Genomic DNA, 18,245 nt, shown 5'->3' on the forward strand with positions numbered 1-18,245 from the left:
AATAAGTAATTAAAATCTTTAAAAGAAAGGAGGGAGGGAGGGAAGGAGGAATGAAAGAAGGAAGGGAGGGATGAAGGATCGATCACTACTGTAAGGGATTTGGAAACTTGTTCTGTAAAGACCGAGATAGTAAATATGTTAGGCTTTGCAACCTACATTCGTTATCAGATATCAGTTTATATCAGTTATCAGTTGCAACTACTCAGATTTGCTGTCCTAGAGTGAAAACAGTCATAGATAATCCTTAAATGACTGAACATGGCTGGGTTCCAATGCAATTTTATTTATAATAACAGGAGATGAGATAGATGGCCCATGGAGTGTAGTTTACCAAACTATATGATCCCGTCCCACATGTCTCACAGAGCCAGAATTACGCTGTGGTCTCTAGCTCAGATGCTTCTGGTTATTGCATGTGAGTGCTGAAAACAACCATATTAAAATTCAATTAGTAAGGAATAGAGCCAGAATTTTGAATTCTGAAAGAGTTAAAAATTAAATAAAAAGAAAAGCCTATAATATGTATTATCAAAGACAAGATAAAAAAGAAAAGGTATGCTAGACAAGGAAGAAGAAAGTTGCAGTGAATAGCGAAACCAGATGCAGTACTGATGGTCACAGAGCTCAGATGTGGGCCAGCACCAGCCAGATAAGTTTTATTCCCCAAAAAGGGGGCAAAGAAAAAGGGTAAAACATCCCTGCACTCTTAGATGTTGGGATTGATAAGAAATACCTTCCCAGGGGCGCGTGGGTGGCTCAATTGAGCATCTGGCTCTTGGTTTCTACTCAGGTCAGAATCTCATGGACCATGAGATCGCACCCACGTGGGGCTCTGCCTCAGCAGGGAGTCTGCTCAAGAGTGTCTCCCTCTACCCCTCCACCCATATATGGACGCACTAGCTCTTTCTCAACTAAATAAATCTTTAAAAGAAAAGAAAGAACTTCCTATACTTGGATATTTTATACCCTAAAAATTGAGATGTTGGCAGGAGGGGAAAAAATTATCAGTCCATTTGGTGAGGGAGGCAAGGAAACAGTGGTGTTCAGCTTAGTGACTGTAGAAAAATCGTGAACCCTACAAGTGTGGGCAAGGAGGCAATCTGTCCAGCTCTGTAGTGCTGTTCAGCGGTCAGTCCCGTCGGTCCTGTGGTGTCCCTTCAAGTCACGCTGCATAAACCTGTCTTGCTACCTCTCTATCCTTAACAGTTTCCTTTAGCACCAAATAATGTTTAATCATAACAGAGGTGGAAAACTGAATCAACAAGAAAAGTTTCACTTATATTTAACATATCATCCACTGTACATAGTGTACGTCAGAAGATTTCTATTTTAAGTTTTTAAAAATGATTTTTATATAGTTAGCTAAAAAAATCCAACTATCCAGAAAATTCATATTCTCAGCAATGTATTTTTGGTACCACCTGCTATCTTACGTATTTCTTGTCTGCATGTATCTGCATCTGGTAGCTAGGTGTCTGCAGGTAGATCACTTTACATTTTGATGAACTGATTTTTTTTTTTTAATTTGGAAAAATGTTATGTCCCTTGAATACCTTATGGTCCAATGGAGACATTAGAGTATGTAAACAAATCTTGTAATATGTGCAACAGACTGGCAAATGTTGTTTGGAAGTAATATAAAGAAGAAAATATTCTTTTGTGTGTGTGGAAGTGATTTGAAGAAAGAACTAGAATTTTCCTAGAGTGCATGGCATAGGGGTGGGTAGGACTGTTCAGAGAGATCAGCACATACAGAGGTACAGAGGTATGTGGGGATGTGCTATTTTCAGGGAACTGTAAGGAGTTTGGTATTAGCAGAAAGTAAAGGGCAAGGAGGAGCCAAGTAATGGGAAATGATACTAGAGAAAGAAGCAGGGGACAGATGACTTTTTCCCCATCCCCACCACCCCTCATCGTTCATCCCTGTTTAGAGACTATAGGTTTGTTGACATTTAAATACCATAAAAATCAATGTATACATGTAAGGAAGTCTACTCCCCATCCTTCCATCCTGTGGAGAACTTTTTTTTTTTTTTTTAAGATTTTATTTATCTTTTTGACAGACAGAGATCACAAGCAGACAGAGAGGCAGCCAGAGAGAGAAAGGAGGAAGCAGGCTCCCCACTGAGCAGAGAGCCCAATGCGGGGCTCAATCCTAGGACCTTGAGATCATGACCGGAGCCGAAAACAGAGGCTTTAACCCACTGAGCCACTCAGGCGCCCCCTGTGGAGAACTTTTAAAAGATGGAATTTTATAGAGATCTTCCAAAGATTAACTGCATTGTTTTCAGTTTTCCTCTGTAATTTATCAAAAAGCAAATACACTGTTTATAAGAGGAAAAATTAAGATTAGTTCTAGTTAAATACTGTTTTGGGTCTTTTGAATAGAAACGGATGAAAAACATTCTAGTAAAAGAACTTGTGAGTGTGTGTGTATGTATTGATGTTGTTCTCTTTTCTTTACTCTTTTGTATTCATCAAGAACGGCCAGGTACCGTGGTTCATTTTGCACCCCTGCTGTCAAAGGCATCAAGTCTTTTCTTGCATGGCACTGCGGGTCTTTACAAAACTGAGCAAGCCCAACATTAGACAGACAGCCTACAGACCAACTGACTTATTTGTTTTCATACAAACACATGCTTGGATGTTGTCATACAGAAATCCTTTTTAAAAGAATTTTTTTCCCAAGAACAAAGAACATTGTAACCTTAGTGCCTAATCCTGTGCCTGGCACATAAGTAGATACTCCGCGTATGTTTGTGGAATTGAACTGCTCTGTGAAGCCTCAAACTGAGCGCTAAAAACTCCTGCAACTCTAGGAGTAACTGGATATTGTAAGTAGCTGTAATATGACTTGAAATGTTGTCTTAAAAAAGCATTTCCAGCAGTTGAGAAACTGCTTAGAAGATCCAGATTTAATTGGGCAAGTATTGTTCTCTTTGCAGAATACAAATACAAATCTATCAAAAATAAATTCCTGCTTTATCTTCATCTTCCTTTGCAAAATGGAGAGGCATTGTCAAAGGGGGAAATGTCTAATAATAAGTTGAAGACTTCGGGCAGTTTTACTTCAAAGATATCTCTTAAATCGTCTTTACAGGTTCACTGCCTGTGTTATTATTCATGTTCTAATTTAAGACCTCGAGATTGTATTAGCTTCCTAACTGGAAGTTACACTTCATTCCTGTGCCACCTCCACACTGCTTCCAGAATTGTTTACTTTCTTAAACAAAAATTGAGCCTGTCCTTCACTTGGTTAAAGACCTTCCATGGTTTCCTATGGGCTGTAAGATAAAGACCACAGTCCTTGACATCACCCACTGTATGTATATAATCATACCCCTGGAGTTTTTTTTTGTTTGTTTGTTTTTACTTCACCTACTTTCATAGCCCCACGTTTTCAACAATCCTCCGCCAGTTCTTCTTAAACTTTTTTTGTGACCTGTCACGTGTGGAATAATAACCAGATAAAGTCACTGTCTGACTCCCTAGAGTCTCTGGCTTCTCTGGGCTTCTGGTCCACCTGAGAGCTGAAGGAAGCAGAATCTTACTGTAATCTGTTCCCTGTGTAGCAGTTGGGAAGGTCTGTCTCACCTTGTGACCTCACTAAAACTTTTTCCTTCTCAGGAATGGTGTTTACTTTGCTGTACCTTTATTATTTGTGCAGAGTATTTGCTTGGCCTTTTCCTACCTTCTCAGCCCAGTAAATTTCCCCTGCTTGCCATTTAAGGTCCCGCTTACTCAGATCAGGGAAGTGTTTCTGGATTTTTTAAAGGAAATTTGAAGTGCCTCGTTTCCAAAGTCTTAAGGCAACTAATTTTAACTCCTCAAAATTCTCACTTTCCATTTTCTGAGCCAGAAAATTAAAATTAAAAATAATTAATTTTAAAAGAAAATTAAAAATAATTTTAAGCTTAGACATTACCTACTGCACCAATAGCAATTTTATGTTTTTAAAAATACAAATAAAAAGTCTCACTTCTTTTTGTAAACCATTTCTTTCTCCCATAGATTACATTCCCCATGGTATCAAATATACCATCTCAAAAGGGTTACTTATGTAAATGATGATGAGCACAGTATAAATATATATCATTACTACTTACTCAGTTATACTGTAAAATTAAAAGTTGTCAAGTTATTTCTTATAAAAAGATTTACTAAGCTAAAAACTATAAAAGAATTCTAAAAATTGGTTTCCTTGGATCAACAGAGCCTATTGCTTATTTTAACTGTCATTGAGCTTGATCTCTAACATATTCCTCTCAGCTATTTCTGTCTTTCTAAAAATGTTTTATAGGGGCGCCTGGGTGGCTCAGTCAGTTAAGCATTTGCCTTCCGCTCAGGCCATGATCCCAGGGTCCTGGGATGGAGTCCCATGACGGGCTCACAACCCCACAAGGAGTCTGCTGCTCCCTCTGCCCCTCCCCCTGCTTGTTCTCTCTCTCTCCTCTCTCCCTCTCAAAAATAAATAAATCCTCTTAAAAAACAAAAATAAAATAAAAATTAAAATACATATCAATTAGGTAAATGTTGCTGGTTTTATCTCATTAAGTGATTGGCTTTTAGTATCACAGCATTTGTCAAGTTCCAATTTAATTCTCATCCTTAAATTTTTAGTTAATGTGGCAATTGTTCATGTATTTTGTCATCTTTTGTGCTACTATCTTAGCCTGCTGATTAAAACTTGTACTTAACTCTGTATGTTGACTGTTTTCCACTTTTAATATGTTAATATCTGAAAAGGGCCAAGTATTACGCTTCTTTGTATTGTTAATAGTGCTTTGCACAAAAAAGTTTATCAATCAATGTTTTCTAGTTACTTTCAAAATATGTGGATAGTTAAGATTTTCTTTCTTTTTTTAAAATTTATTTATTTGATTCAGAGAAAGCGAGAAAGGGAATACAAGCAGGGTAGTGGGAGAGAGAGAAGCAGGCTTCCCGCTGAGGAGGGAGCCCGATGAGGGGTTCAATCCCAGGACCCTGGGATCATGACCTGAGCCAAAGGCAGATGCTCAATGACTGAGCCAACCAGGTACCCCAAGATTTTCTTTTTCAAATTTTATATAAAATCCATTTCGGTTTCCTGATACCTGTTCAGCAACTATTTCCCTTTCCTCGTTGTCTCAAAGTTTAATTACCAAATAATATAATGAAGAGTGTTTCTTGCAAGGGGTTGAATGGGTTTTGCAAAATATTGCTTATTTTACTAGTCTCTAAAGCTCTTCTTCCTTCAGTCTAATTAAACTTTTGGATTACTGAATTACATAAAAGATATTATAAAATCGTATTCCCTGAAACACTGAGAACTTCAAGCCTTAAAAGATAGTAGCTAAAGTGAGATAAAGCAGAGAAAGACAAATACTGTATGGTATCACTTACAGTGTAATCTTAACACACACAGACACACAGACACAATTTCTAGAAACCAAAAGTAGAATGGTTTTTGCCAAGAGGCAATGGAGAAATGGGGACAATTTGGTCAAAGAGTACACTTTCAATTATAAGATGAGTAAGTTCTGAGGATTTGATGTTCAGCATAGTGGGTATAATTAAAAATAAGGTGTGTACTTGAAATTTACTGAGAGTAGATCTTAAGTGTTCTCATTATATACAAAATTGAGTTCACTTTATTGGATATATTGATGGGTATGTTAATTACTTTGATCTTGGTAATCGTTTCATAATGTATGTGTATGTCAAATCATGTACACTAAAATATATGCAATTATATTTGTCGATTATTCCTCAATAAAGTTGGAAATAAAAATTTTTAAAGATAGCAGCTAAAGTCAAAGATAAAAAATTTTCTCGAAGTCAACTATGTCCATCTCTAGGCTGAGTAATGTGGGCTAACACATGGAAAGATTTAATAAATATAGGCATGTTCTAGGGTCTCCTCTCTTTTAGTGATTCCTTTTTCAGGTTTCTGTTGAAGAGAGCAAGCATGTTGCTGTAAGTTCTCCTTACCCTATTATGAAAAGGCTGTGAATTGAGCATTTCAGGGGTTGTGATAAAAGCAGGGAGAGGAAAAAGGAAGTAGACTTGTTAAATAGCAATCCTTTTTAACACTGAGATTTAGAAATTTACAAGAATCTGTGTTTTGGACACCTAGGTGGCACCGTCAGTTAAGTGTCGGACTCTTGGTTTCAGCTTAGGTTGTGATCTCAGGGTCCTGAGATCGAGCCCCCCATTGGGCTCTGTGCTCAACATAGAGTCTGCTTAAGACTCTCTCTGCCCCTCCCCCACAAAAATAAATAAGTAAATCTTTAAAAAAGAATCTGTGTTTTAAGCCTACCTTTCTAACATTCTAATCTCATAATTTTGGAATATTTATTCTTTCATTCATTCAAAGAACATTAATGTCTACCATGTGCTAGGATCCGAAGATAACAAGCATTTCCTATGTTTAAGGAGCTTGGACAAGTCCTAGGATAATTATACAGGAACAGTAATAATGATGATAGCATCTTAACTGAAGCATCCATGCCGTGTGCCAAGCACTGTGCTGAGCAGTTTATATAGGTTATATTATTCAATTCATAGAGCCATCCTCTGAGTAGAGACTAGGACTGTTAAGGATTTTGAAGTACCAACAGGTTTTAAATGATCTGTCCAAACCACAGCTAATAAATGGAGGAGCTAGAATTTTAACCCAGTTAAGCCAAATTTTTTTATCCTCACTTTTAGCATGTATGCCAAATTACAAGTTATATGTAGCTGGTGGTAGAGTCATAGAAGGTAATAAGGAGAAGACTTTTAAGCTGAGACTTGAACAAGAAGTAGAACTTGTCAGACAAGGAGATAAAATATTCTGAGCAGAGAGAGAAATATGTGTGAGGACAAGGAGGCAGAGAGCAGTAGCATGGTGATTTTGGCTAACTGTGAGTGCTCAGGTGTGCTTAAGGAACTGCAGATAAGGTAGGAGAGTTATATCAAAATTATAGAGGCCTGAAAGCCTATGAATTTGACTCTTGCCCTTAAGGTGCCATTAGATGGTTATAAAATAGGTTACTGTATTTGCAGTACAAGAATGATCACTTTGGGGACACCTGGGTGGCTCAGTCCATTAAACGTCTGCCTTCGGCTCAGGGCATGATCCCCGGGTTCTGGGATCAAGCCCCGCGCCCACCGGGGTCTCTGCTCAGCGGGGAGCCTGCTTCTCCCTCTCCTTCTGCCTGTCTCTCTGTCTCTCTCTCTGTCAAATAAATAATCTTTAAAAAAAAAAATGATCACTTTTGCAGTGATATAGAACAGGGGAGGAAGAAGAAGGAAATAATTAGACTGCATGCAGAAAAAACAACTAGCAAGACAGTTATGATATTCTAGACAAGAGATTGTGTTGTCTTGACTCATTGAGTGCCATGTGTGTGCTGTTGCCGAGTCTACAGTGTTGAATAAAAGAATATAACCCCTGCCATTATATACAGCCTACAGCCTGTTGGGAAAGACGGACAGTAAACAAACACATAACTATGTAATAAAGACAATGGAGGAGAGATGACCATTTCAGGAGGGAATTAAGAAGTAGCATTAACCATGCCTACTGCCTATCCGTCAAATTTAGAAGGAAAGGGAGATGCCTAGAATAAGTTCAGGGTTTCTTTTAAATAAATCAGAGCTGTTACCAAGGATCCACCTCTCTTCCCAGTTTCCGGATCTGTTTTCTCCATGCATCATGATACACTGATATGTTTTTATTAGAGTAAAATGTAAAGACTCAGTGCCACTTGTCTTTCCTAGAGGAAGGCATTCCCTACCGTCACATACACACCCTGTTGATCATTCAAAATAAATGAGAGCCATGGGACCTGATTTTTCAAAGTGTCTGTTTTAATACCTTGGTCTGAACAAGTATTTCTATGCTAACTAAATTAGATTTAAACATTTGATAGAATATGAAATTACAAGTGTCAAATTGCAGAATTTTATTTAAAAAAGCAGCCCTATAACTGTGGTAATAGAGTTGAATCATTAAGAATCCTTAATATGAAATACCAGAAATGCTTTTAAGTCCTTTTTGGAAAGGTCAGAGAAGAAAAGAAAATGGTATTAATTTAATTAATTGGTATAATCAACTAAAATAACAACACATTTTCAGTAATCACCATGTAACATAAGCTGTGGGCGTTTCCTTCAGAAAGATACTATAATGGAGTCCTAGAATCAGGGTTGGAAGTCCCATGTAATAGGTCATGTAATAATTTGTAGTCCTGGGTACACCAGAAGATTTCAGGTGAACTTTATGGAATTATTTAACAGAATTGTGTAGGGGTATTTCTTCATCTGTATATTTTGAGGAGAATTCTTGTCAGATGTACACAGCCCTCTCTGAGTAAAGAACCACCTTCTCACACATGAAGAAACCAGGGCTGAGATGTAGGGACTTGCCAAGGTCTTGAATAAGTTCTCTTGAAAAGGCGGTTTGCCCTATGATATTTTTAAGTAGAGTTTTAAGGTAGCAGCCACAGTATCTATGACCTTGGGGCTAGAAGGGCTCAGAGTAGTATTAGGAAGGCTTGGCTTATTTTTTCATTGAGAGTTGTCATATGTTGATTTTAAAATAACAGAACATGCCATCATTCAGAATGCATTCTTCCACCCTAATATCCCAGAACAGTATTTTTAAAGAAATTCTAGGAAGGGTGTTAACTCATTCAGGGTTTTACAGGAAGGAAAGCTCTTTCCTACTATTTTTAAGCTAACTTTCACTGACAAGATCAGACCAGAAAAAGACCAGCTGGCTGTTGGCCCAGATGTTATAATCATTGAAGTGTACTCAACCTGCACTGCCCAGGGACAGTTACAACGTGTGTGTGGAGGGGGGGGAAGGAGGGTGCACCTAGATGCATGCTGAGTGTTGTTCCAATAACTTAGATGACGTGTGTGCTCTATATCCTTTGCTGTGTTGTTGATCTATTGGAAAGGAAATTTTAAAATAGCCTAGAATAGGAGTTTTCCCATAAGGGTGAAAAGGATAACTTCAACTTTAAAAAATAACCAAACCATTTACAGCTATTTCCCCAGCACCTAAAACAGGGCCTGGCCCAAAGTAGATACATAATAATTTTTTTTGATGCAAGAATTATTTAAATTTATTTTGCTATGTATATCATATTTCAGAACAAGAATTTTTTTCATTTGTCTATCTATACTGTGTATCATTATACTGTTAGGATAGTAAAGTAAAAAGAGGACTGATTCAACATTTAGCCTACTTCTGCCTTTTATTGTATGTTCTTGGGCTTCATTCTCTGTTTCTTAATAGGTATAGGACAATAACTACTTCACAGGATTTGGAGAAATATTAAGTAAAATACAGTATGTGAAAAGTGGTTTATAGATTCTTAAGGGCTATATAAACATTAATGTTATTTGCCTTAACTAATACTTTTAATAATTTGAAAACATATATTTACTGAAATCATTCTAGTTTACTGAATCCTATATATGTTGTAGGTAGGGGAGAAGTGATTCCCCATAATTGAAATGCAGGTTGAAAACTTAATTAAGTACATTTCAAGGAAGCTGATCATGCATCATTTTTACCTAATGTACTAATGTTGGGTGCAGATAATTAAATAATTAAAACAGTCTTTTTTTTTTAAACATTTTATTTATTTATTTGACAACCAGAGATCACAAGTAGGCAGAGAGAGGTGGGGAAGCAGGCTCCCCAGTGAGCGGAGAGCCCGATGGGGGGCTTGATCCCAGGACCCTGAGATCATGACCTGAGCCTAAGACAGAGGCTTCACCCACTGAGCCACCCAGGCACCCCAAAACAGTCGTTTTTAAACAAAGGAAGTTACCTTTACTGTGTCTTTGTTAATTGACTTTTTGCTTGCCAATTTATATATAACTTAAGAATTAATAGTTATCTGGTAGACATTCACCATATTGTAGATATTGAGACATATGCAGAAAGTACACACCGGCATTTTCCAAAGTGAAAATGGAATATTAACTTTTGAGATGTTTGATTAGAATTTGGGATAATATTTGTATATACTACTGTAGACTTCTCTTGGAAATTTTTATTAGTATGGGTTCCAAAAATTTTTGCATATGGAAGCCAAGCTGCTTAATTTTGCTTCTACCCATTGTTTCCCAAATGTTATTTAACAAGAAAAGCCTTTTCTTTATTACATCTGTTAACATTTACTGGAATGTTTTATGAAGCACTGGTATGAGATATAATGGAATTCATCCCATGAACTTTAGCAGTCTATTTAGAACTCTAAACATAAGCACGATAAAGTAAATTTTTAAAAGAGAGAGAATGAGTTGATTATAGGATTGAAATGCTTGTGATATCTGCCAATCTATCCTCATGGCCAAATCATAAAAATTGATCTGTTATTAAGTAAGTATTCCTTCTCTTATTGACCACTTCTTTTTTTTTTTTTATTGACCACTTCTGTGTGACTTTTTTCAAACTGCTTAGTTGAAGGAGGTAATCTTTCCAGATAGAGATCATCTGAGAACATCTCCAATGCCCTTGAATTTACTGATTGATTGAGAAATACCAAGACTCTAACAAATACAAGTTACTGCTTTTTAAATCAACTTTATTTATCATTTACATGCCATAATAAACTGCATCATTTAAGGTATACAATTAATGTAAACATATGTAAACCTAGGGGTGCCTGGGTGGCTCAGTGGGTTAAGCCTTTGCCTTCGGCTCAAGTCATGATCTCAGGGTCCTGGGATCGAGCCCCACATTGGGCTCTCTGCTCAGCAAGGAGCCTACTTCCCCCTCTCTCTCTGCCTGCCTCTGTGCCTACCTGTGATTTCTCTCTCTCTCTCTCTGTGTCAAATAAATAAATAAAATCTTAAAAATATATATATGTAAACCTGTGTCACCACCTTTGCAATCAAGGTAGAGAATATTTCAGTCAACCCCAAAACATTACTTCTGCTCCCTTGGTAACCCATCTTCTGCCCCGGGTTCCAAACTACCACTGGTCTGCTTTTTGTAATTTAGATTAGATTGGCTTTTTCTAGTATTTTAGATAAATGGAATTATGTAACATGTATTCTTTCATATCTAATTTCTTTAACTCAGTAAAATGATTTGAGACCTCATACATGTTAAGTGTATCAATAGTTCATTCGTTTTATTGCCAGTTAGTGTTCACTTATATGTATATACATACTTTGTTTATCCATGCATGAATTGGTGGACATTTGGGTTGTTTACAGTTTAGGGCTATTGTAAATAAAACTGCTATGAACATCCATGTGCAAGTCTGGATATATGTTTTTGTTCCTCTTGAGTAAATACCTAAGAGTAGAGTAGCTAGGTTGTCATGGTGGGAAATGTTTAACCTTTTAAGAAACTGACACTTTTCCAAAGTGGTGGTTGTATCTTATATTCCCATTAACACTGTATGAGTTCTTATTGCTCCATGTCCTTTTTCAATCTTTGGTATTGTCAGTGTCTTTAATGTTAGTCATTTTTATAAGAAAGTAATTATGTCATCACATTGTGATTTAAATTTGCTTTGATCTGGTAACTAGTGACGTTGAGCATCTTTTCATTTACTTACTTCGCAACCATATAGTTTTCTTTATGAAATTCTGTTCAAATTTTTTGCCCAATTTCTCTTGGTTGTGTTCTTATTATTTTACTTTTAAGGTTTCTTTGTATATTTTGGATCCAAAATTTTTTTGTCAGTTATGCCTATTGACATTTTATCCCAGTGTGTAGCTTGCCTTTTTATTTTCTTAAAGGTATCTTTTGAAGAGAAAAAAATTTAATTTTTTAAAGACCAGTTAATTTTTTATACTTCTAGAAGTTTGTAGTTTTAGCTCATACATTGAATTTTATGATCCACGTCAGGTTAATTTTTTGAAATGTCAAGTAAGGATCAGGGTTCATTTTTAAAATGAGTACCGAGGGGCGCCTGGGTGGCATAGTTGGTTAAGCATGCAACTCTTGGTTTCAGCTGAGGTCATGATCTTAGGGGCATGAGATTGAGCACCCAAGTGGGCTCCATGCTCAGTGCAGAGTCTCCTTAAGACTCTCTCTTCCTTTCCCTCTGTCCCTCCCTTCTTTATTTGCTCTCTCACTCCCTAAAATAAAATAGTAAGGTACTCCTGGGTGGTTCAGTTGCTTAGGCATCTGCCTTTGGCTTAGGTCATGATCCCAGGGTTCTGGAGTTGAGTCCCGGAAGGGGCTCCTTGCTCAGGGGGAGCCTGCTTTTCCCTCTGCCTGCTGCTCCCCCTGCTTGTGTGTTCTCTCTTTCTCAGACAAATAAATAAAATCTTTAAAAATAAATCAATTAAATAATAAATCTTTTTTATAAATAAATAAGAGTGTCTAGTTGTTAACAGCATTATTTTTGTAATGCTTTCCTTTCCTAGTTGGATGCTATAAAAATAAAAACCATTATGGACTCCCTTCTCTATTCTGTTGATCTATATTTATATCCTCTGGACCTTATCACACTGTCTTGATTTTTTTAGCATTACAAGTTTTGAAATCAGGTAGTGTAAGTCCTTCAACTTTTTTGTTTTGACTTGCTTTCACTATTCTCATTTGTATTTCCGTATAAATTGCATAATGTTTGTCAGGTTTTTTCCAAAAGCTCTTATGAAATTTTTATTGGAATTGCACTGAGTCTATAGATAAATTTGAAAAGAATGAATATCTTAATATTGAGTCTTCTACTTCATGAACATGGTATATCTCTCTTTATGTAGGTCTTTAATTTTTCTCAGTAATGTTCTAGTTTCCAGTAAAGTGTTTATTAATTTTATTTCTGTCTTTTACATTTTATTCTTTTTATATATTCTCATGTGGATTTTTTAAACTTCATTTTCTATTTACTGTTTAATATATAAAATACAATTTTTATAATAAACTTGTATTCTGTAATCTTGCTAGTAGTTTTGTAGGTTCCTTAGTATTTCTACATAAACAATCATGGCATCTGCAAATGAGGATAGTTTTACCTTTTCTTCTTCCAAGTTCTATATTTCCCTTCCCCCTACCAGTTTTTGTCTTTGGTCTTTTGCCTTTTGCCTTTGCATAAAGACTTGTACCTTGAAAAGTGTTCCCTTTTCTTTATTCTGAAATGGTTGTACAATCTTACTGTTATTTTTCTTTGGTAGAATTCAGAACTAAAACCATTTAGGCCTAGAGTTTTTTGGTGTAAAACTCATAATTTAAATTTTTTATTAATTCATTTCCATTTAAAAATATAAATATAGGGTCGTTTTTATTTTGTTTTTTCATTTTGTGTCCATTTTGGTAACTGGATTTTTAAAGAAACTTATTTTTTATCAAAGTTGTTGAATTTATTGTCATAAAGTTGTTCACAGTGTTCTCTTACTATTCTTGTTGCTATCTGTAGGATCTGTAGAGATAACTTCTCTTCCATTTCTGATGTTGGTGATTTCTTCACTCTTATCCTTGTTCAATCTAGTTAGAATTTAATCAGTTTTTTTAAATCTTTCCAGATTTTAGTTCAGGTCATGATCGCATGGGTCATGAGAACAAGCCCAATGTTGGGCTCTGTGCTGAGTGTGGAATCTGCTTGGAGATTCTCTCTGCCTCTCCCCACATATATACTCTCTCTCTCTCTCTCTCTCTCTCTCTCTAAAATAAATAATTAAATCTTTAAAAAAAAGTCTTCCCAGAAAACTACCCTTGACTTTCAATTTTCTCTATTGTTTGTTAACTATTTAATTGATTTCTGCTTCATCTTCATTATTTCCTTCCTTGTACTTACTCTTGAACCTTTTTGACTTTATTCCTACTATTCAGAGTTATAAATTTGGGGCACCTGGGTGGCTCAGTGGGTTAAAGCCTCTGCCTTCAGCTCAGGTCATGATCCCAGGGTCCTGGGATCGAGCCCTGCATCCGGCTCTCTGCTCAGCAGGGAGCCTGCTTCCTCCTCTCTCTCTGCCTGCCTCTCTGCCTGCTTGTGATCTCTGTCTGTCCAATAAATAAAATCTTTTTTTAAAAAGTTATAAATTTGTCTCTAGTACTGCTTTTAAGTATATTCTACAAATCTTGATATGTTAGATTTGCATTATCATTCAACTTAAAACACTTTCTAATTTCCTCATGATTTCTTCTTTGACCTGTGGTTTATTTAGATGGGTGTTGCTTAATTTTCAGGTGCTTGAGGTTTTCCTCTATGTCTTATTGTTTACTCATTTCTAATTTATTCTCTTATAGTCAAAGCACTACTTTGTATGATTTCAGTCCTTTTGAATTTGTTGAGTTTTGTTTAATGGCTCATCATATGAGCTGTTTTAGTGATTATACCAAGTATACTTGAAAAAAATATGTATTCTGCAATTGTTGGGTATAGTGGTCCATAAATAACTATCAATTCAGTCACAGTGATTGATAGTCTTGTTCAAATCCTCTGTCCTTCCTATCTTTACTGTTTTGCTTTCTAGTTGTTCTGTAATTGCTAACAGTTAAAATCTCCTATTGTGATTATGGAATTATCTTTTTATCTCTTTAATCCTGCAGTTTTTGCTTTATATTATTTTGAGGCTCCATTATTAGGAACATACATATCAAGAACTATAAAGATTCTGAGACTTTACCCTATTTGAAAGCTAAGAAGTTAGCCTGTCACAATTTCATGGGGACTTGGCTAATGACATGAGATTCTTGGGTCAGAGACAGAGGACAATTTATTACTCACAGGATATCATGATGTGTGTGTGTGTGTGTGTGTGTGTGTGTGTGTGTGTGCCCGCGCATGCATGCGCACAAGCTGATTCTCTAAGACCTGATTTCTGCTATGAAACTGTATGAGGTTTTGATGTTTGTATTTTCTATAGTGTTTTACGTGTGGTCTCAGCTGCATTTTCAGGATTTTGGTTTTTTGGTTTTTTAATTAGAAGATGTTCATATTATAGTTCCTGTCTTTCTTATTTTCAGTATTTATGTCTATCAAACCTTTTTTCTGGGTATTTCATTCAAAAGTGCACATATAGAAATATGCTGTATTTCACTAGTTATAAGTGAGTGTCTCTTAAATCCTCAAGAAATGCCATTTTTTATTATGTCAGCAGCAAGAGTAATTTTTTGGAGGTGGAGAGCATGTACAGTTTTGTAGTGTTTCATTTCCAGTACTCTTCATTTCTTCCTGAAGATTCAATTTTCCAATTTTCCATCTTACGTCATTTCCCTTAAACCTGAAGAACGTCATTTAGCATTTTCTGTAGTGCCATTCTGCTCGAAACAAATTTTCTTGGTTTCTTTTATCTGAAAATGACTTCATTTTTTCTTCACCATTAAAGAATATTTTCACTGGTACTAGAATTCTGGAATGACATTTTTATTCTTTCAGCACGTTAAAGATGTTGTTCTGCTGGTTTCTGCCCTTTATTGTTTGATTGAGAATCATTGGTGATTCAAATTGTTGTTCTCTGTATTCAGTTTGGCAGCTTTCAAGATTTTGTCTTTGGTTTTCAACAGTTTGCTATGACGTGTCTGGGTGTGGTTTTCTTTTCTTTTCTTTCTTTTTTTTTTTTTTTTAAAGATTTTTCTTACTTATTTGACAGAGATCACAAGTAGGCAGAGAGGCAGGCGGTGGTGGGGAGGGCAGGGGAGCAGGCTCTCTGCTGAGCAGAGAGCCCGATGCAGGGCTCGATCCCAGGACCTGAGATCATGACTGGAGCTGAAGGCAGAGGCCCAACCCACTCAGCCACCCAGGTGCCCCTGGATGTGGTTTTCCTTATATTTATTTTATTTTAAATTCACTGAGCTTCTTCATTGTGTAAATTTGTTTACCAATTTGGAGAAATTCTGGCTTATTCTTATTTAAATATTTTTTCTACCCCATCTTCTCTTACCTTTTCTTCTGGGACTGTAGTTACACAAATTAGACCTTTGATATCATCCCATGAGTGATCTTTTAAAGTAAATCTTACCAATTCACCTTCTACTTAAAACCTCTCAATGATGTCTCTTTACAACTAAAATACAATCCACACTCTTCACCATGTCTTTTATGGCCTCATGATCCACCTATGACTATCTTTTGGACCTCATTCCTACTTCTTTTCCCTTTATTCACTCTACCACAGATTTTTTTTTCTTTCCCTGGAACATATTAGTCATTCTTGCTCTTTGTACTTGATACCTTGAATGCTCTTCCCCCAGATCTTTCTGAGGCTGACTCCTTTGGACATCTGCATAAGTTACCTCAGAGACTTTCTCTCACCACCCCAACTAAAAGTTGCCCCAGTCCCTTAATACATATATACATTTTTTTTTAAAGATTTTATTTATTTATTTGACAGGCACAGATTACAAGTAGGCAGAGAGAGAGGGAGAAGCAGGCTCCTTGCTGAGCAGGGAGCCCAATGCGGGGCTCGATCCCAGGACCCTGGGATCATGACCTGAGCCGAAGGCAGAGGCTTTAACCCACTAAGCCACCCAGGCGCCCCCATATATACATTTTAGACCCATATCTGTTTTAATAACTTTACTGAGATAGAATTTACATAAAAAAATTTAACCCATTTAAAATACACAACTCAGTGGCTTTTAGGATATCCATAGTCATATGTAACCATCACCACTATCACTTTTATACATATCTATCTTACGCTTACACATATCTATCTTACACATATATTAACTGTTTTCTAGTACCAAGAACAATGTCTGGTATATAGTGCATGCTCAATAAAGTTTTATGAGTAGATGAATTTCATTAGCTCTAAGATAATTTAGGCATTAGCCTCTAGTAAAATATGAGGGAAGTTCATTTGACTACTTTCAGCTCTAGAAGTATTCTTTGATCAGAGCTATGCTATTTTGAGGGCTCTCTAAAACAGCTTAGCCCATATTTTAAGAGTTATTGCAGGATGTTCCAAAAAAAGTCTTTTGATGTAATGAATATAAGTCATATTACACATTTCCCTAAGAGAAAATAGCCATCTTTTATTGACCTGACAGTTGCTGAGAAACAGAAAGCCTCTCAGAATTATTGCTTTGCTATTCTCAAAAGTACTTTGAATATTGTTTATTTGTTTAGATCTTTGAAATAGATGATAGAATCACTAGTACTTGTTTTATGTACTAATTACGGGTAATAGTAGGTTATTCATGAGATTCCAGACATCCCCTTTCTTTGGTACCTTTCATGTGGAATGTCAGTTCTAAGTTTGGGTGATCTGCATGGTATCTATCATCTTCTTTATAGGCTTTGATGCGACCTGGAAGAATTGATAGAATCATCTATGTGCCTTTACCAGATGCAGCAACAAGAAGGGAAATATTTAACCTCCAGTTTCACTCTATGCCAATCAGTAATGATGTGGATCTGGATGAACTCATCCTCCAAACAGATACATATTCAGGAGCAGAGGTAAGATAGTTCTGCTCAAAATACCTTGGTGACAGGAAAGCAGTGGGTTGGGGTCATTAGCAAAAAGACTGCTTGATACCAACTGTTTTAAGTAACTGTATGTTAAGAAATCTTCAAACAGGAAATGCACTATATGACAGGTAGTCACTAAATTAAATTGCATTTTACTGGCCTCTATTGTATCTCAGTTGTTTTTACCTTGCTTCTGTCACTTCTCAAAATGTAGTCTTCAGAGAATTAACATGATATAGTGGGGAGAACATTGGACCAGAAGTAGAAGTTTCTTCTTTGGGGTTTCTTGATACATCAGCTTCCAACCATTCTATGCTTCTCTGAACTTCGATTTCTTGACCTGTCAAATGGAAATGAAACACAACTTTACATACTATTTTCTAATAGAGATCATAAAAATGAAATTAGGATGTCATGCAAGTGCTCAGAAGTACAAGACTTGGCTAAGAGATTATATTATTACCATCTTTTATCATTTTGGAAAATTATGTCAATCTACTTATATATTAAAAATTCATAAAAACTGTAAAAGAGGGTGTCTGGGTGGCTCAGTTGGTTAAGCATCTGCCTTCGGCTCAGGTCATGATCCCAGGGTCCTGGGATGGAGTCCCACATTGGGCTCCCTGCTCTGTGGGGAGTGTGCTTCTCCCTCTGACACTCCCCCCATTCGTGCTTGCTCGCTCTCTCTCTCTCTCTGTCTCTCGCATATGCATGCTCTCGCTCTTTCAAAGCAATAAAATTTTAAAATAAATAAATAATAAAACTGTAAAAGGGACAGCCTATAACCTACCCTTAGCTGGGAAACTATACTGTCAATAAGAACAGCAAGACCTCTGTGAAAATATGAAAGTTTTAAAGTATGGCAGGTAAACATTTCTTCCT

At 36.4% G+C, this 18,245-nt stretch overlaps 1 protein-coding gene across 2 annotated transcripts in view; it reads left to right on the top strand.

The window, feature by feature from the left end:
- The window catches only part of SPATA5 (spermatogenesis associated 5), a 332,854-nt gene that overhangs the window by 248,356 nt on the left and 66,253 nt on the right, over positions 1-18,245 (top strand). Inside the window, exon 15 of one of the 2 annotated variants that reach the window (XM_047718369.1) lies at positions 17,187-17,351. The exons of the other annotated variant lie outside the window; for it this stretch is intronic. Coding sequence (XP_047574325.1) covers positions 17,187-17,351 — 165 coding nt within the window. The remainder of the gene's footprint in view (positions 1-17,186; positions 17,352-18,245) is intronic. 2 annotated transcript variants of the gene reach the window in all.

This window comes from Lutra lutra, chromosome 2 (genome assembly GCF_902655055.1).
Source record: "Lutra lutra chromosome 2, mLutLut1.2, whole genome shotgun sequence".
Taxonomy (NCBI): domain Eukaryota; kingdom Metazoa; phylum Chordata; class Mammalia; order Carnivora; family Mustelidae; genus Lutra; species Lutra lutra.